Genomic DNA, 21,094 nt, shown 5'->3' on the forward strand with positions numbered 1-21,094 from the left:
ATTTGCCACACACAATCCAAACAGCTGTAGTCATTGGTTGGGAGGCATAGTCTCGGTGGAGACATCAATATGCAAAGAAGGGCAAGACCTAAAATCCTTCTGTTAATTCTCCACCCAGCTGTTAAGTGCATTTGTGAAATTAGAGTTGACCTATAAGTGCACTGTAATGCTTTAAAACGTAGTGTTTAAAAAAATCAATATGGTTAGGGAAGTGTACTAATTAGACAGCATCCGAGCAATTACAAAGTCAGTATTATGTCAACGTACGTTTTTATTACCCTGAGTCTAGTATTCATCTAAGACAGAGACCTCCCAACTTCCTATTAAATATGTCCTTCCCAAATTACCAGCTAAAATCGATCAATACCTTCTCCTTGAATTCTGTGGTTAAAGAAATGGGTAAAGGGTAGTGGGATAAGTTCAGAAGTAAGAATTCATAGCAAGTTCTCTATTTTAAATGAAAACTGATTGTGGCACAGTTGTAAATTTTACTTAAGGAGCACGTCAGATAACCACCCACCCCTTTCCCCAAGAAGCGAAAGGAGGATAACTGAAGTAGGCGAAGCAAAAGAAAGTTTATTACTATATACCCCAAAGTATATCTTCAAGCAACATGGCATAGCAATGGTTCTCCAGCAAATATAGTAAATGGATACTGAGCAGCTATAAAAAGTGGGTTCATTCCTTTTCTTGACCATCACAGTGACTAAGAAAGTCACAAATAAAAGTGCATAAGTAGCCATAGGTTCCATTAACTGAGGTTCTAAAATTAATGCTCATACAGGGGAAAAAGGTGGATGTTCCCAAAGTGCTAGTTTTGGCCATAAAGACTGTCCATGAGAACATCCATTTCCAAGAGCAACAGCAAAAACTGTGCCCAGATGTGTGAACCCTGTAGTGAATTTTAAAGTTTCCTAAAAACATTCTGATTCTTAGACATCTACATCAAGAAATGAATTCTACATCAAGTATACATTATAATGATTCTTGCAGATCTCTACTAGAAAGAAAATGATGTTTTTATGGCATTCTTTGTAATTAAATACCAAAAACTTACCAAGCTATTAAAAGTTTTTTAACAAGTTCAGTGTAACCTGATGCAATATTTACAACTACTTAGCTCGTCATAAATTCAAAGGCAAATTACACTGTTTAATGGTTTGACAAGAAATAAAAGACAAGATGAAAAATGAAAAATCTATGAAAAATGAAAAATTCAAGGAAAAAGATCGATCTCACTCTAGAGCAGATTTGCGGGTAAATTCTGATACAATTTATCTTAAGAAGTATGAGAACATGGGGCGCCTGGGTGGCGCAGTCGGTCGAGCGTCCGACTTCAGCCAGGTCACGATCTCGCGGTCCGTGAGTTCGAGCCCCGCGTCAGGCTCTGGGCTGATGGCTTGGAGCCTGTTTCCGATTCTATGTCTCCCTCTCTCTCTGCCCCTCCCCCATTCATGCTCTGTCTCTCTCTGTCCCCCAAAAAATAAATAAACATTGAAAATTTAAAAAAAAAAAAAAAAAAAAAAAAAGAAGTATGAGAACCAGTATGCCGTCTTCTTTTTGAAGCAGCAGTGAAAAGTTCACGTAAAAAAATGGACACACAAGTGAAGGTTTATAACATTTTCCGTGTTGTTATTTCCCCCCATTTCTACCAACAGCCTTTGGAACACCCCCACTTAGATACCCCAAAGGCCCAATAGCCCCAACCTAAACTTATCACCTCCTGAACCCTAACTGGGAGTGTTCTGTCACATGTGCTCACATTAGAAATCTGGACATTTTCCTTGACTCACTGGTCTTCCTCACCCCCTTAACCCAACCGTCCATCAAGTTATGTCAACACTACCTAAATCTGCTTCTTCATTTCTATTGCCACCATCCCAGTTCAGACTACCATTATCACTTATCAAATAATCTCTGAAAGCGTGGCCAAATGTGTCAACTTTTCTTGATAGCCTAGACTGTCATTGGAGGAAGAATCACATGTACTGTTTTCGGAGCGTTAGCCTGGATGATATCTTCCTCAGAGAATAGCATAGTCAATGGAGAATCACAGAAATGATAATAAAACATAAAACAGAAACTATGCCCCACGGGATTGATGAGGTTAAAACGAGCAGAAAGTTTAAATCTTGTTATTCAGAGAACTGTTGCCCCTTAATCAGCTATTTTGTCTTTTCAGATCCCACTAACAAATCCACTAGCTGTCTCTGCAGAAGCTTGGACTCAAGGTCATCTGATATGGTTCCAGTCTATGAACAAGCAAAGCCCTGCACTCCTACTTAAGATAAGGAGCCCAAGACCCCATTCAGTTTATACCAGCTGTCAGAGCCTCTTCTTCTCTTTGTCCTAAGATAACCTCCTGATGTCAGGGGCTGAATTTTGCCTGATTCTGGGGTTAAATCTCCACCCCAAAGTGAACATGGGATATGTCACATATATGTTTGCTCAGTGATCACGCTCCTACTTTCCTCATGAATACTCATGTAAGTTTCCCTGCCCTTTTCATCAATATTTATGTAATCTCAACCCCTATGATTACAAAACACTTGTTCTCTACCTCTCTGGGGAGGCAGATTTGAGGTGTGTCCTCTAGTCTCCTCCTCCGGCTGCCTCTCGAATAAGCTTTCCTTGCTGCAAACCTGTATCTCAGTGATTGGCTTTGCTTCCCATCGAGCAGGTGGACTTGGGTTCCATTACAAAATTGCTAGCTTCAGAGTTGCAATTTTATTATGAATTTCTGCCCAAGGATATTGATTCTACAAACCAGAAAAACCCCAAAGATCATCACCACTTTTTAACATATTGATCATTTTTAAAAAACTAAGCAAATAGTAAGCAATGTGATTTAATGTTGATCTTGAAGTGATCTTGAAGATATCTATCGTCATGTACAATTTGGGTGGCCAGAAAGTAAAATATATCTATAACCTGACATGACAGAGAATAAGGAAGGGAAGAGAGTAGTATATGATCAGATGAAAAATAAATAGCTGAAGACTTACCGGAATGCTTGATTCAGAATTTGATAATGGAAATGTTCTGGTGCCAGTCCTATGACCACAGCGTTAGGATCGCTTGTTTGTATTCCTGGGAAAGGAAAAATATGTAATTGTTGAAAAATGCAATTAACAGTAATGATACATTTTATAATAAAATAGCTTTAGTCAATCAAATACAAATTTTTACTGTAGCCATAATCTGAAATTTAAGAGATTATCCTGCCCAATGTACTTTGGAAGTATAAATAATACTTAAAGAAAAGGGTCTTCTAGTGTTTTTGCATATTCCTTTTGCATGGTGTTACAGCTACTCAGTAACTAGAAGATCTCCACAGAAACTTGTAACTTCATGTTCTCGAACAAGTGACAATTTCTAACTTTAAAAAGCTTTGCTGATTACAATCAACAAGAACAGTCATGAGTTCTCTATGAGCTCTCAGATCAATAGCAACTGATGAGGAACTGAAAGTCTAAGAGGCAAGGGAAATTAGACTTTCTAATTGACACAGTTGAGGCAAACACATTCGTGATAAATATGGAATGTAGATTCATTCTATAGTTTCCTACTGCAATGCCTAATTTAGTTTTAGTTCCACAAATATTAATTTATAATTAAAGCATGTTTAAGGCCTTGGTATCTGATAACAGAACTTCAGATATGAGAACCAAACGAGTACATTCACCATCGCAATTAGTAAAAGACTGATTAAAGGTTCTGTGGATTATCCACATACCAATTCCTATTCGCCTTTCTCATTCCCTGTCTTGAACCATGTGCATCATTGAGTCCACCAAAATGTGAGGGGAAGAAATAGAAAGAGCAGATACCCAAGGTTTCCAATTTCCTCCTTACTGGTAGCCCCGAATGTACAGTAATTCAGAAATGGTAGTACACCATCCTCTGAGCATTGTTTGTCACTGCTTCTAGACCTTTGCAGTGGAAAAGGAAATAATGTGTATTTTTTAAGAGAACAAGGGAGTTGTTAATGATATTTTAAATTCAAAATTAGTAATACATAGCTTATTTGTTGTTATATTTGTATCTCTTTTCACTTACACATAGAATTTTGGGTACTACCAATATTAGCATGATTACTACTTTGCTTTAAACATAACAGTATCAAAAAAAAAATAAAAAAATAAAAAATAAAAAAATAAAAAAAAATAAACATAACAGTATCTGGGCGCCTGGGTGGCTCAGTCAGTTAAGCATCCGACTTTTGATTTCAGTTCAGGTCATGATCTCATGGTTCGTAAGTTCAAGCCCCTCAATGGGCTCTGCAGGACAGCGCAGAGCCTTTCTGGGATTCTCTCTCCCCCTCCCTCTCTGCCCCCACGCATGCTCTTTCTCTCTCAAAATAAATAAATATTAAAAAAAATAGTAATAACAGGGGTGTCTGGGTGGTGCAGTTAGTTAAGCGTCCAACTCTTGGTTTCAGCTCAGGTCATGATCTCATGGTTTGGGAATTTGAGCCCCATACTGAGTTCTAAGCTGACCGCATGGAGCCTGCTTGGGATTCTCGCTCCGTCTCTCTCTGTCCCTTCCCCACTCTCTCTCTTTCTCAAAAATAAATAAAAATTAAAAAAAAAAAATAATCGTAGGGGCACCTGGGTGGCTTCAGTAGGTTAAGCATCCAACTTTGGCTCAGGTCATGATCTCACGGTTCATGAGTTCAAGCCCACGTCAGGCTCTGTGCTGACAGGTCAGAGCCTGGAGCCTGCTTCAGATTCTCTCCTGCTCTCTCTGCCCCTCCCCCAATCATACTAGGTCTTTCTGATTCTCTCAAAAATAAACAAACATTAAAAACAAAATAATACTAGCCAACATTACTAATAACACTAAGGCTACTAAATGCAGTTTACAATTTCTTTGCAGTTCTTTTATCCTTAGAATTTATCCCACTATGAACAAAGAGTAAAAATACTGTATTTTAAAGTCACTTGAAGTGCTTCTTTTCTCTAAGTGGGTATAAACTTGATTGCAGAGTTAAGTTTATTTGTTTCTATTTGATTTTAGTTTTCAGGGACTGGCTTCTTTTTGAACTGTCTTTTAAATATACAAAATATATATACAGTTCCAAAGGCAAAGCTATATAACAAGATACTTGTAGAGCAGTCTTGTCTCTTAATCCCTTTCTCCCTCCCTCCCCCTTTAGGTAACCAGTTGTCCATTTCCTATTTATCCTTCTTTAGCTTCCTTTCACAAATATGAAATATATATACATATATACATATGTATACATATATACACACATATATACATATATTTGTTTCATATATACATATGTGTGTGTGTGTGTATACATATATATCCATTTCCCTCTCATTTTCTTACACAGAAAATACATCAGATTTTCTATACCTTACTTTTTTCACTTAATATATCCTATGAAGGCCACTCCTTATCAGGAGATAGAATTTGCCCTTATTTTTTAGGCATTCCATTTTTTGTGGACATATCATAAGTTTAACCAATGAGCCCCTTCTAATAACATTTGGGTTGTTTCCAATCTTTTGTTGTTTCAAATAAGGCCAAAATGAACAACTTCGATTGTAGGTCATTGTGTATTTTTGTAACTCTCTCTTAGGGGCAGATTCCTACAAATGGCAGTTCTGCCTCATATGTGATTTTGCTAGCTATTGCCAAATTCCTCTCCATAGAAGGTGTACCATTTTATATTCCTGCCAGCATTCAGATCCTTTTAATAAATGTATTTTTAAAAAATGTTTACTTATGTATTTTGAGAGACTTCAAAATACATAAGTATTTGAGAGACAGAGAGAGAGGGAGAATCCCAAGAAGGCTCCACACTGTCAGCACAGAGCCCAATGCAGGGCTCTAACTCACGAACCGTGAAATCACGACCTCAGCCGAAATCAAGAGTTGAACACTTCACTTGAGCCACCCAGGCGCCCCAATAAATGTATTTTCTATTTAATTCAGCCAAAGTTGGCTTCTGTTTCTTATAAATAATAACTGTTTGATACACTGGTCTATCTCCTGATGGGACAAGTTTTGAGATTTAGCCTAACTATATATGCATGCTGAATTTCCCTAATCATTATCTGTAAAGCCATCATATGGTTTTATAATGAGGTATTTATATACCCATTTTTCTATACTGTGTCATTTCACTCTGAGTATCATTTATAAAAAGAAGGAATGTGACAAAGCTTCATGAAACCAGGATATTTTCCCAGAGTCTGTTAAGTTTTCCAATGAAAAAAGTTTAATCTTCTAAAAACTTCACTATACAGAATGAGATCAATTTTTTTCACAATATTATTAAGATTTATTCATCAGTCTCAAAAACCATGCCCATCATAAATATAAATTCCCCATAATCAATCATTTTTAAGTGGAATCAGATTAGTTCTATTAACACAAATTGAAATAAAATGTAAGATTCCAATATCTATCTTTAAGTAAGTAGATCTTGAGTTTATCTCATTTAATCAAATTAATAGGGTGGCTCCTGAATTGAGGATTATAATATGCAAAATGATTTTGACCTGTGGTTTTTCAAACTGTGGGCCATGATACATTTAGCAGATTGTGAAACTAATCTGGAGGGTTCTAAGCAGCATCAAATTCAAACAAACAAGTAAACCAAACAGAAAACAAAGGACACCTTATAGAGTAAGCATTGTTTAACATACATAAACACAAACATAGATGTATTGGGTTACTACCTATTGTATTATTGTGGAGTGTGTCAAAACAGGTTTGAGAAACATGAATTTAGATTCAAACTTTTGACCATTTCAATAATAATAATAATAAGAGGAAGTCTGGGGAAAAACAAACACTTGTAAAAGTCCAGTTTTAACACTGATTTATAAGCAAATATGAAGAACCAATTTCTGTATCTTTCCAAATTTCCTGTACCTTTGAAATCAGGTAGTGCCCGGTCATCTACTAGCAGCATGGGTCGAACCTGTTTCTGCTCTACTAAATTTCTGGCTGCAGTCAGAGAAGTGAATATTTCATCTTCAGAGATATCAAACTCCAATTTTTTCAACCTTTCCAATAGGTCTTGCTTGCTCTCTTTGGTTGTATTGGTCACAAACCTAACCATTACAGAAGTACCACGTAACCTGGGAAAGCAAAATTCAGATGTCAATGGGCAGCTTTTACATTCTAGCCCCATACAACCTAATTTGGTAGCACTTGCCAAAGGTCAGAAAATGAACAGTAAGTCACCAAGTAAATGTTTTTATGGCAGATAAGCTTTTCTGTAATCTACCTAGATTTTTTTTTTTTTTTGAGAGAGGGAGAGAGAGAGAGAGAGAATGAGATGGGTGGAGGGGGGTGGATGGAATGGGGGGTAGAGAGAGAGAGAGAGAGAGACAGGGAGGGAGGGAGGGAGGGAGAGAGAGAGAGAGAGAATATCTGAAGCAAGCTCCATGGTCAGCACAGGGCTCAATCCCACAACACTAGAATCATGACCTGAGCCAAAATTCAGAGCTCGACATTCAACCAACTGAGCCCCTCAGGCGCCCCTCTCCCCAGAGACGTCCTATGGACCGCTTAATCTCCAAAGGCTGCAAAGTCAAATTGTAAGAGCTATGTTTACCTTTTTGAGGGCCTTCAATAACTAAGTTTTACCACAGGGTTTTAGTAAAGAAGTGGAAAAAAAAAACAAAGCTCCGTAACTACTATACTCTCAGATTATGAGAGATAAAGTTATTGTAGAGATTGTGTACCAGTGCAAATTTCTCTCAAACACGGGACAACAGAGGCCAGCAGAAGTTTGGTGACTGCTCTGCTTTGCACAGCTGGGTGCCAGCAGAGCTCAGATGAGACGGAACTCTGATCCATGTTCTGGTACAGCTTCTGATCTACACTAAGAGAACAGGGGATACCTCAGAATGTTTTTTCCTCCTTCCTGGTCAATTAGAGACTGGTAGACCCCCATGTGTTACTAAGTTAAGAAACAGAAACTATCTAGAATGCTCAAAGACATATTCCAGTTTTACACACTGAAATGTGTTTTCCCCTTGAACTATCTACATACAGGATTGTTTTGATTCCATGATCTGCTTTTGGAACCTAAACTGGCAATCAAGTACCAGAAAGAGAATTCATGAAAGCTTTCTTTAAAAATAAAAATTATTTTCTTGGTCCTACAGTATTCTATTTTATTTTTTAAAGTTTACTTATTTATTTTGAGAGAGAGAGAGAGAAAGAGAGAACCCCAAGCAGGCTCTGCATTGTTAGCACAGAGCTTGACACAGGGCTTGAACTCACGACTGTGAGATCATGACCTGAGCAGAAATCAAGAGTCAGACCCTTAACTGACTAAGCCACCCAGGTGCCGCAGCTCTACAATATTTTAATCTAAAATCTAAAAATAATTTTAATTTAGCAAAAATTTTAAATTTTATATTAATACCCTGTTGCTTTTTATTTTATGCCTATCTTGAATGGACATAAAATGTAATAGCACTAACCACAATTAAAAAATTTTTTTAATGTTTATTTTTGAGAGAGATAGAGCACGAGCAGGGGAGGGGCAGAGAGAGAAGGAGACACAGAATCTGAAGCAGGCTCCAGGCTCTGAGCTGTCAGCACAGAGCCCGACGCGGGGCTCGAACTCACAGACCACAAGTTCATGACCTGAGCCGAAGTTGGATGCTCAGCCAACCAAGCCACCCAGGCGCCCCAGCACTAACAATTTAAAAGAAGCAAGCATATAAGTCAGAAAAAATCTTTTTAAGTATTCACCCAAAGAACATTAAATAAATCTGCATGATTAAATGGTTCACTGTAATCGTGATTAACTGTATAATATCTATGTGATAGCTCTTCTGAAAAACATATTAAACTTATCTCTCAAAAGAAACTGATTACTTCAACATAACTATTATTAACATAATTAAAAATGAACAAGTTCAAGTTGTGAAATTACCACATCACTTTTAGTGAGGATTTTTAAAAAACTTTCTTTTTACTAGTCCCTCAACTTCTCTTAGTCTGTTTGTTTCCAGAGAAACCAAAACCAGGGGTGCCTAGGTGGTTCAGTCAGTTGAGTGTCTGACTCTTGATTTCGGCTCAGGTCATGATCCCAGGGTCATGGGATCAAACATGGAGCCTGCTTGGGATTCTCTCTCTCCCTCTACCTCTCTCCCCAGCTCGCCTTCTCTTTCTCTCTAAAATTGAAAGAAAGAAAGAAAGAAAGAAAGAAAGAAAGAAAGAAAGAAAGAAAGAAAGAAAGAAAGAAAGAAAGAAAGAAGAAAGGAAAGGAAAGAAAAAAAGGAGGGAGAGGAAGGGAGGGAGGGACGGAGGAAGGAAGGAAGAAACCAAAACCAGAAGTGACACAGTATAGTGATTTCTTTGGGATGGAAACCGCCCAGTGCCAGTAAGAATATAACTTGTAGGCTCCTGTCCCCCCAGACTGGCAGGCTCACAGTTTATGAGCTACTTAGAGATGTCACTCATTGTTCACCAGAAAGAAAAAGATTTTGCTTTCAATCCAGAGTAGAAAGCTCATCATTATGGCAGTAAAAGCTCTTGGCTTTGATCACGTTGCCCATGATGCCCATGAACATCATGACTTTAACTAAACTGATAGATTCCAACTGAACCCTAGCAGATTATACCAGGCTCTTCATGTCTGGTGTTTCCCCAGATGGAAAATAAGCTCCTTGAGAATACAAAATCCATGTCAATCTTTTGCTCTAATACCTGGCACTGTGACACTAGTCACTAGATTTTTTGAATAACAGCACATTCTTGAATATTTTAAGGTTGGAAAATGATAAGCACCACATGCTAAGTATTGCTGATTTTTGAAAACTTTCCTAAATTATTTTAAAAGGAAGGTACTTAGCATTATTAGCTCTGTCATATGGCGGAGTATTTTTTTTCAGAACTCAGAAGCAAGCATTCACATTCAGTTCACTCTAACAAGCTTTTACCATAGTCTCAACTTGTATCTAGACTTGTGTTAAATACCGTGGTTGATACATCAGAAATAGAAGATAGTCTCTAACCTTTGAAAGCATTAAATTAGTTGATGGAAATAAATATAAAACTTCAAGTCTTGGGGCACTGGGTAGCTCAGTCGGTTAAGTGTCCGACTTCAGCTCAGGTCATGATCTCATGGTCCGTGGGTTCGAGCCCCGTGTCAGGCTCTGTGCTGACAGCTCAGAGCCTGGAGCCTGCTTCGGATTCTGTGTCTCCCTTTCTCTCTGCCCTCTCCCGCTCATGCTCTGTCTCTCTCTCTCTCTCTCAAAAACAAGTAAATGGTAAAAAAAAAATAATAATAATACAATTAAAAAAAAAACTTCAAGTCTCTTAACTAAATGTTACTTGATGAGCTGCACACTCAATGCAAGGTCTTGGGTGAAGGGGGAGCGGGCAGAACTACGCCTCTGTGTATGTGTGTGTGTTTCACTTTGTGATTCCAGAATTCATTTGTGATTTTTCCAATGCTATTTATTCCAGATTATTTAGAATCTTGAGTTTTCATTCCCAAATTTACATTACTGACTTAGATAAAGCCACACATACACAAAGAACAAAAAGACTAGATTGAAAGGCCAAACCTAATAAAGGTTTAGAACACAAGCGTTTGGAGGCTATTACAGTGCATACATCTTCTAGCTAAACCCAAGGCAGTTCCTGTATATCTGGTAAGCTGGGAAAGTGCCATCTTAAGGCCATCCATTTAGCTAATGATCTGCCTTGGTAAAATGGCACTTACAAACATATTTGTCAGCTGAACCTGGAGAATAGCTTGCCTTTTAAGAGCTTCCTGTGCGCCTGGCACAGCTGCATCTTCAATGTGAAGTGTGCCATTGAGATCCACCAAAACAGCTTTTAACGCACGGCGTGCTGCCATCTTTCATTCCCTAGGAGAGAGCAAATGAAATTAAAAATACAGTTTAGGAAACAATGGACAATTAAAAACTGGTAAGTCTTCAAAAATATCATTTATATCCAGAAAGATACTGCTTAGTGTTACGCTGCTGCTCTTCTGGAAGAAAATGTGTTTTTAAAAATCAAAAATCCAAAATTTGGTCCATAGACTTTTACAATGGTTAGGTTTTTTATTTTTGTTTTTAATCTTGAATTAAAACCATAAGAAGGGGAATGCTAAAAGAGAAGTTACTATTTACCTTCAGATTTCTTACATTAACTTTTTGGTGGAACAATTCATTCATTTATTTTTAAATATGAGCAAATGTACTCTGAGAATGAGTGGATGGAAGCCCTAAATCATTGGCAAAATCTTTCTCATCTTTTGTTATATACAATGAAAATGTTCTAATCGCCCATCTCCACCATTATATTCTGATACAGCCTATGTGGTCAAGGAGCTACCAGTATTTACAGATTACTGAAGAGGAAATTTCAAGTTAGTTTAGTAATTTTAGTCAGGAGATGTTTTCCTTACCTTAACCACATCCAACTTTCCTTTTGTGTATTTTCCCCTTTAATTTGTTTATTATGAACTACATCATTTATACAGAGGAGTATGAAAGAGATGCATGGTTCAAAAATAACAGAGTAGAGGGGCACCTGGGTGGCTCAGTTAGCTGAATGTCTGACTCTTGGTTTCGGCTCAGCTCATGATTCTTAGGTTCGAGCCCCATGTGAGGTTGTGCGCTGGCAGCATGGGGCCTGCTTGGGATTCTCTCTTCTTCTTTCTCTGCCCCATCCCTGCTCATGCTCTCTCTCAAAATAAATTTAAAAAAACTTAAAAAAATAAAAAAGAGGAAGCTAAAGAAAAGAGGATGGGACTTCACTATTAGTTTTCTTAAGCGTATTCATTTTTTCTTCCATTTTTTTGTTTTTATAATAAAACAATAACATAATATTTCACACATGCAAACAAGTATCAAAGATATCACCCTAAAAATTCCCTGTGGATCCCCTTTGTAGTCAACTGTTCTCCCCTCCACTAACTCCTGGCAACCACTAATGTTTTCTGTGGTTCTGTCTTTTTCAGAATGTCATATGAATACAATCATACAATATGCAGCCTTTTGGGGTGGGTTTCTTTTACTTAGCAAAATGCATTTCAGATCCATCCATGCCTTTGCCAGGATCAATACAGTTTAGTCCTCATTGCTGAATAGCATCCCATAATGTGAATATACCACAACTTATCCATTCTCCTGCTGAATTCCACCTCGGTATTTCCGGTTTTCAGTGATCATGAATACAGCAGTTATAAACGTTCAGGCACAGGTTTTTGTGTTAATGTAAGTTTCCAATTCATTTAGGTAAATAAATACCTAGGAGTGTGATGCTGGATTCTATGGTAAGCCCAAGTTTCATCTTTAAAGAATGTAGCCAATAAAGATATTTAAAAGAATATGCTACTGGCTCTGAAACCAATTCCAAAAAAAAAAAAAAAAAAAGAGTTCCAAATATATCTTGAACAATGGCAGAAACTTGTAGTCTCTCACGTTGCCTACTTTGAAAAGTAAATACATATTTGTGGATGAATAAACTCTGGTATGCTTATTTAGAAAAAAAATATTCTTGGACTTGGGTTTCCAATAACACAGCTGGCAACACTCCAAATAAACCTAACAATACTAGATTAAAATATACACACACAACCCTTGAAAAACCTCGGGGTTAGGGATGCTGACTCCTGCACAGTCAGAAATACAGGTATAATTTTTGACTCCCCCCAAACTTAACTACTAATAGCCTACTGTCAACTGGAAGCCTTACTGACAACATAAAAATTGACTAATACACATTTTGTATGTTGTATGTATTATATGCTATATCTTTACAATAAAGTAAACTAGAGAAAAGAAAATGTTATTAAGAAAAATCAAAAGGGGGGGTGACTGGGTGGGTCAGTCGGTTAAACATCTGACTCTTGATTTCAGCTCAGATCACGATCTCACGGTTTGTTGAGATTGTGCCCCATGTCAGGCTCCGTGCTGAGTGTGGAGCCTGCTTAAGATTCTCTCTTCTTTCTCTGCTTTCCCACTCTGCTCGCACACATGTGTGTGCACGCTCTCTCTCAAAAATAAACATTTAAAAAATTAAAAAAAAGAAAGTCATATACAAAATACTTTTCCATTATTATACTGTATTTATTGAAAAAAATCCCCATATAAGTAGACCGGCACAGTTCAAACCCGTGTTGTTCAAGAGTGTATACATGTATGTATATATATGTGTGTGTGTATATAAGCTTCAAGAAGCAAGGAAGAAAATAAGGAATTCTCAGATCTAAATAAAAGCAAGAAACCAGAAGGTGAGCAAAACACCATTTTGGCCCTAGAGCATCTGCCCACACTAGGCTACCTTGATTTCCCCCTCCCTTGGCTCCTTCAGGGTATAAAAGATAAAACTCAGAACCCACCTGAAGAGATAGACCCTCTCAATCTAAAAGCAGAGTCTTCACTATAAGGATGAACCAGAAGTAAACCATCACTGGCACTCCACCCCACATCGTCTCAGTCAGCTACGAGAATATCAGCTGCTATGAAACTTGGCCCAGAGAGTGAAAGGAAGAAAGTGCTACAGCCAGCCCTGGACCATCAGCCAGCCCTGGACCCAGCCTACAGACATTGTCTAAAGACAAGTCCTCAGAGAACCTTCAAGATTTTAATTAGGATGACCTTGACTAGCAGGTGCCTGGCTGAAGCAAATGCAAAACCTCCCCAAATATTACTTTCAGCCCAAACAACAGAGAAATCCCATAAATAAAATAAAATAAAATTCTAAGCATAATGAGCAAGTTGCCTACAGAAACAAGGACCAGAAGGAAGAACGTCCAGAAACAACAATGCACAGAGCAGTCGTATAAGGACTCCTGTGATAATGTAATTATCAGTCACTGGATATGCCTATGTGTTTAAAGAATAAAAGCCAAGATTGAAAATCTGTGCAAAAAACCATGAAGAACTACCAATGTACAGATTCAGAAAGCCCAAAGCATTCCCGCAAACTAAATACAAAGAAGTCCATACCTAAACCGCGTACACTGAAGGCAAAGAAAGGATGTTGAAGGCAGCCAAGGGAAAAGACACATTACTTTCAAAGGTGCAGCAGACTGACAGCTGACTTCACACTTGACACAATGCCAGCCAAAACACATTAGAATAAGATTTTCAATGTGCTGAGAGAAAGTGACAGTCAACATAGTAATATATAAAACACCTCACGACTAAGTTGGGTTTATCCTACTAATGCTTGGTTTAAATTAGAAAACCGATTCCTGTTTACCACGTTAATAGATGACAGAAGTAAAATGATGTTTGATCATGTCAATTCTTGCAGAAAAAGCATTTGATAACATTCAGTATCTATACACACTAAAATACTCTAAGCAACATAAAAATGGAAGGGAACTTCTTTTAGCTGGTAAAGATTATCCACAAAAAGCCTATAGCCAACATTAGACTCACCAGTAACACACCGGAAACATTTTCTTTGAGATAGGAATAACATAAGGAATAACCACCACTTCCATTTAACAGTGTAAATAACACCCTAGATAGAGCAGTTAAAGCAAGAAAAACAAGGTATAAGAACTGGAAAAGAGCAAACTATTATTATTCAGATATGATTCTATACATAAAAACTCAAGATTTTAAAACAGTAGGAAAGTACAGCAATTAATATTAAAAATCACTATCATTTCTATGTCACCAACGAATAATTAGAAAACTGATTTAAAAATGTTACTTGTGGGGCGCCTGGGTGGCTCAGTCGGTTGAGCGTCCGACTTCAGCCAGGTCGCGATCTCGCGGTCTGTGAGTTCGAGCCCCGCGTCAGGCTCTGGGCTGATGGCTCAGAGCCTGGAGTCTGCTTCCGATTCTGTGTCTCCCTCTCTCTCTGCCCTTCCCCCGTTCATGCTCTGTCTCTCTCTGTCTCAAGAATAAATAAACGTTAAAAAAAAAAAAATTAAAAAAAAAATGTTACTTGCAATAGTAGCATAAAATATTAGGTTACCAGGAAAAGTCTAACCAAAGATGTCAACTTTCTTATGGCAAATTTTAAAACTTCAATGAAAGACACAAAGAAGACCTAAACATACAGAGACACGATTTTCATGGATTAGAACACCCAATGTTGTAAAGAGGTCAGTTTTCCCTATAATGATCTATAGACTCAGTGCAATTCGAATCATTATCTCAAAAGGTGTTTTGTGGAACTTGATAAGCTGGTTCTCAAAGCTACACATCAGTGCGAATGGCCAAAGATAGTCAAGATACTTCAGCCAAGACTGAAGAAGGAAAAGAGGGTGGGACCCTGCTTTACCTAATATCTGGATTTGATTAATGTGGTCTTGTAATTAACTAAGATCTTGTGGTATTAGCACATAATGAGACAAACTGATCACTGGAACAGGAAAAGATTCCCCACTCCATGTGTAGTAACCTGATACAAAAGAGGTAATTTCAGATTAGTGAAGAAAGAATGAGGTGTTAGAAAACTGAATAACCACAGGAGAAAAAATTAAATTGCACTCCCATATTACACCACACACAATTTTTTCCCAGGTAGATTAAACAACCACATGTTAAAGGCAAAATTGTGAAACATTTAGATAGGAGAATATCTTCACGACTTGAGGATAGGAAGGGCTTTTTTAAGATATAAAAAGCACAGACCATAAAGGAAAAGGCAGATAAATTCAATTTCTGGAAGAGAGAATTTTTAAAAGTACTGGAAAGAGAGTAATAATATACAGAGTGAGTGAAAAACAAATTTCCAACACATGTGAAAAAGAACCAGAATCCAGGAAATATAAACTTTTTAAGTATTAAGACAAACAACCTAGTAGAAAAATGGCATAGAATCTCAATATATCCTTTGCAAAAGAGCAAATCTGAATAGCAAACAAATGAAGATGTTCAAACCTCATTAGTAATCAGGGAAATACAAATTTAAAGCAGAATGAGATCACTGCAAACAAGAGATTGGCAAGGTTTAAAAGTCTGAAGATACGAAAAGATTTTCAACAGGAACTCCCCATATGCTGCTAGTGAGCCAATAAACCAGTATAATCATTTTGGAAACCAGTTTGGAATCACCATACTCTACCACCCAACAATTCCACTCCCAGGTATTATATCCTGGAAAGATTCTTTCCTTCTGTACCATTAGACTTGAACAAAAATGTCCATAGCAGCACTGTTTGTTAGGAGCCAGAAACTGGAAACAAACAATTCAAATGTCTATCAATAGCAGAATGGGCAAAGAAATAGTGGTATATTCATACCCAGAATACAAGCGCTGGAAATGAACAAACTACAGTTATGCGAATCATCCTAGATAACTCTCAGAAATTTACTAGAGAGCAAGAAGCAAGTCACGGAAGAATATCTTCAGTATGGTTTCATATTTTAGCATTCAGAAATAGGTATGCATACAAAGGTGTAAAGAGAAGCAAAGGAATGATTATCACAAGAATCCGGAGAGTGATTTCTTCAGGGGACAGAGAGGAGCTGCAAACTAGGAGCACAAAGGGAGCCTCTAGAGTCTTCTTGACCTAGATGGTGAGTATGTGTGTGTTTTTAATTTTATTAGAACTCTTTAAAACTTACATGTATGTTTGACAGACTCCTGTGTAGACATATTTCACAATAAAAACAGTCTGTTTATAGTTAATCAATCATTCCTTATGTATTTAATACAGCTGTAAACAACTAAATTAGTCCAGACAATTATTAATACACTCAGCATAACAACCCTCATCCACAAACTATTTTGATTTTAAACAAATCCCTGGTTCTGTCTTTTAAAAAGTATCTCTGGGGCGAAAAAAGGTGCACAGAGACCAAAAAAAAAAGAAAAAAGATATTAAGAGTTCTGGCTAATCAACATTATCTGTAATTTGTCTTTTTATAACAGTCTTCTACATTATTCTACTTCTGAACTCGATTGTGACCTAAAACGGAGGATTACATCAACAATAGCATCAACTATTACCTACCTGCCAGGGCAAACTGCCAGTCAAAAGACCGGATTGTTCCTACTCTATTTGGATGAGTAACAGTTAAAAGGATTCTTTAATTTAAAATACACTGCAGCACAAAAGGTAAGGCTACACAAAATAAAGACAAAACATTCTCTTTTTTATACACAGAGGAACCTAAAATTGCTTCTCAAAACTCACCTTTTATGGGAGACATGTAATACTTAATAAAAAATGTTAACTCTGAAGGAGATTATGGAAAAAAATATAAACAAGGCTAGATAAACAACAAAAGAATTGTATTGTTAAAAAAAAAACAAACCTGTGCAACTAGAGCCAGCAAATGGTCATAATAAAAACCGATCATTTTAATCCTTACAGAAGCATCCACATAGGCTTAATGTTAACCACAGCATTTAAAAAGCCTGTGTTTTCGCTTTCATCAGTTCCACAGAACATACCTTGTAAACTCTAAAATGCTCTCTCTGGAGCATTACGTATTTGACAATGATTGCCTGGGGCCTCGAAGAAAAACGCTGAGGTGACCCACTCAAACCTCAAAATATTCCAGCTCAGTTCACCCTGGTATAGGCCTTGACCACTTCTGCCATGATCTTGTCTGAAACTTCGTCATACTTGTTACTTGAACTATGAGGCAGTGTTTGCTAAAATATAATCGTAAAATAAATGTGTCGCCTCCAAAAGAACCGTAAAGGTTCACAAGTGGTCCCCTGTTTTTTTGTTTATCTTGGGGCCATTGTCCCACCATCTCCCATAGTTTGAACAGGTTATATATGCAGCATACCTTAGGAAGTCATCAACAACTGAGAATGAATGGCATATATTCAACGCGAAGAAGAAAAGTAAATTCTCTCTCGTGCCAAAAGGAACTCTGCAAGACACTTCAGAAGGACCGCCCCCCTTGAATATCGCGGCGCATCTCAATCTAACAAGCCCTTGATACCCTCAAAGCTGCTCTTTTCCCTGCAATTCTTGTGAGTGGGTGAAGGGCAACCCCAGCAACCCTGATGCAGCCACCAGGCTCTCTCACTCCTTGCTCCCATCCAGTCAAATGCCAAACCATGTCAGTTCTACCTTCTTTGAACCCGCTCGCTTTCCTTCATCATTGCTAAAACGGTCTTAGTTTTGAAATCGCCTCTCACCTAGCCTATTTCAACAACTTCCTAGATGCCGTCTCTGCTTCAAATCTTATTTCCACCCCAAATCCATTCCCTGAAGCGAAGCAGTGCAGTCAATGTTTGAATAGCAGCTCACCAGCTGTGTGAACTTGGGCAATTTTCTTAACCTCTCAGCCTCAGTTTCTATCACTGCTTAAGTAGAAAGATTACACCCACCTGTAACGGTTGATAGGATGATTAAAGAAAGTAATACATGTATTGTGACCAGTGTTCCCCACATGGAAAGGCTGGATTATGTATCTGGGGGAGGGGAGGGTACATGATGGATTATCAAGAACTACAAAAATAGTAGTATGATATGATGCAAGGTTGTAAAGCATTAGAATAACTTGAGCATTTGGGAAAACATTTTATACCAAGCCAAGTACATACTTTGGTATGCCATTCAAATCTTGTGTAAATATTTAAACCAGACTTCAATAAACAATTTTCTCCTGGGAGGTTGTGGCTTTTCAATATAGGCCTCCTAGACCCGCCCCCCCCCCCCCCCCCCCCGAATACAAATTCTCTTTTCTTCCCAATGTACTTCCGGTAGAAAAGTCTAGAACCAGTGTATGCACTCAAAAAATGATACTATTAAATAGTCACTATCCACTTAATCTTCCAGTTGATCTGCACTGTCCTCAGGATGAAGTCTGAACAATGAACACGGGTGTGCAGAGCCCTGGTTTTCCTCTCCAACTCGTCTACTCCCACAGCAAAGTTCCACGGCACTGAGGTCGGCCCCAAGGCCTACACTTGCCTCCCTCATCGCTGGACTTTTGTCTGGAACCACTTTTGTTCCCTGACTTCTACCACCCCTGGCCAAGCCCTACGTCCTCCTTTTCCCTGGCCAACTCCTGCGGTACATAGGTTTCAGATTAGCATTCTTTCCTCTGGCATTCCAGAGTCCAACTCCTCTCCCAGGGCTGGGCCAGGACCTCCCAGCGTGCTCCTTCCTGCTCGGCGCCAACTGTTAAGCTCCGTGAGGAAAGGGGCTGTGTTCCTTTTCCGCTGCACTACTCATCCCTCAATACAGACCTGTGAATTAACTCATGCATGCTGGTCACTAACTGGAAGGATTCCAAAAACAAAGGTCTATCAGCACTAACAACTGCGATTCCATCCCCTGAGTGCGAAAGGGCCCCAAGACTGGTCACTGCACTCTGGCCCGGTGCAAACTCCAGGACCTGGCCAGACTGACCCACAGGGACGCCAGCTTCAAAATACAGTCCAGGGCCACATTCTGAAGAATGACTACCACACCTGACTCGCGATGTGTCCCAGGGCGACGGACTGCCCCACGCCCCCGGGGCCCGGCCTAAGCTCCAGGAACAGCGCTGCGCGCATGCGTGGTACCGCCCCCACCCGGAGGGGTGGGGCCGTCCTCACTGAGCGCGCGCGTGGGTTGGTCCGCGGCCCAAGAGGGGGTGGTCTAGGGACGCAACCGGTGTATCCCCGAGCCCTCTCATAAAGAAATGCAGCCTCCATATGGGTGGGTGCTCGTTCGTCCCAGAGCGGCTCCTCACCCCTGCTCCGCACGCCGTCCTCACCAAAGGCCCCGCTACCAGGAAAATCAGCACAGCCTCGCCGTCCGCAGCGTCCTCGAGACCAGCCCAGGGCGCCAGGCAAGCGGCCGCTGGACACCGGAAACTGGGCCGAGGGACGCACCGGAAGTCCCTCCTCACCCTATCTAACTCCGCCCCATCCGCAGCAGCTCCCTAACCATTTAGATTGTCCGCTCAGTTCTGCTCCTTCAGCACCTTCCAGAGGGAAAAGTTGTTCTTCACACTCGCGCTCTCAAAAGCGCGACCAGCCAGCCCCAAATGGAAGAGAAGAAACCAAAACCTCTGCCTTTGCTCAGCAGCTGTGTCCTACAGCACCACTGGTGAACCAAGTATTGAGTACCTTTCTTTGCCACAGCCTACCTCGCTCCACTACTTCTTGCCTCTTCTGGAGGGATATCGGAAGTCATCTCCTTGATATTTTCCTTGAAATACTCAGTCTCCGGAGTCATTTCCTGCTTTGCAACCAGAATAGCATCTGGCACTTGTAGCTGTCTGTTAACCACTTCCTTAGGCAGCGAGGTTCCTCTTCCTGCATCAGCTATTACAAAACCTTAAGCTGTCAACTCTCGCACCCTGCCTCTCATCAGAGAGCTACCACAGGTCTTGCCTGTCGTCCCTAGGGGAGCAGTTCCTTGAGGTACATGGAACCATGTCCCTCACTGCTCCCCTCCCATGCACATGTTGGGAGGCTCTACTTTGATCCCATTGCTGCCTTTGATTCAAATTAAACTCCTTCAGTGCAGTTGATCATCCTATGCAATCTCTATGAAAAGGACTAAATGAAAGACTTTCTGGAGCAGTCTGACATAATAGGATCACACTCTGGGACCCCTTGACTGGGGACCCATGCTGCCAGAACCCATCCAACATCCCCTCTGTCCAGAGCTGCAGTTGGCCATGTTGTGGGCTAGAACACTTTGCTTTGGAAAGTGTTTTCCTCCACACAGGGTCTGAGAGTTGTCTTTGTCTTATTATTCATATTTGCTAAGTCTATTTTCTATGTGAGGGCATACTTGAAGGAAAAGAAATTTCCTAGTTTACCCATGAGAACTAAGAGCCGCAACCAGATTAAAACAGCACTGAAGGCTTCTAAGCAAGTGGATAATATATCTATCAATTTATATAATATATCTATGTCTATAATATCTATCTACCCAAGACAATCTATATGTTCAATGCAATCCCTACCAAAATAACACCAGCATTCTTCACAGAGTTAGAGCAAACAATCCTAAAATTTGTATGGAACCAGAAAAGACCCTGAATTGCCAAAGCAATCCTGAAAAAGAAAACCAAAGCTGGAGGCATCACAATCCAGATTTCAAGCTGTATTACAAAGCTCTAATCAAGACAGTATGGTATTGGCACAAAAGCAGACACACAGATTAATGGAACAGAATAGAGAACCCAGAAATGGACCCACAATGTGGGCCAACTAATCT

At 39.3% G+C, this 21,094-nt stretch overlaps 1 protein-coding gene across 6 annotated transcripts in view; it reads right to left on the minus strand.

The window, feature by feature from the left end:
• HDHD2 (haloacid dehalogenase like hydrolase domain containing 2) overlaps positions 1–19,770 on the minus strand; it is a 36,686-nt gene extending 16,916 nt beyond the window's left edge. The window contains exons 1-5 of one of the 6 annotated variants that reach the window (XM_045457677.1): positions 19,351–19,415; positions 17,712–17,808; positions 10,749–10,859; positions 6,892–7,100; positions 3,006–3,090 (exon numbers count right to left, since the gene is read on the minus strand). In XM_045457677.1, coding sequence (XP_045313633.1) covers positions 3,006–3,090; positions 6,892–7,100; positions 10,749–10,849 — 395 coding nt within the window. In that variant the 5' untranslated portion in view covers positions 10,850–10,859; positions 17,712–17,808; positions 19,351–19,415. Of the gene's footprint in view, positions 1–3,005; positions 3,091–6,891; positions 7,101–10,748; positions 10,860–17,711; positions 17,809–19,350; positions 19,453–19,476; positions 19,588–19,613 lie in introns of those variants that run through there. The other 5 variants (XM_045457673.1, XM_045457674.1, XM_045457678.1 and 2 more) reach the window with 5 other exon arrangements.
• Positions 19,771–21,094: the final 1,324 nt, after the last annotated feature.

Source organism: Leopardus geoffroyi, chromosome D3, assembly GCF_018350155.1.
Source record: "Leopardus geoffroyi isolate Oge1 chromosome D3, O.geoffroyi_Oge1_pat1.0, whole genome shotgun sequence".
In the NCBI taxonomy this organism is placed as follows: Eukaryota; Metazoa; Chordata; class Mammalia; order Carnivora; family Felidae; genus Leopardus; species Leopardus geoffroyi.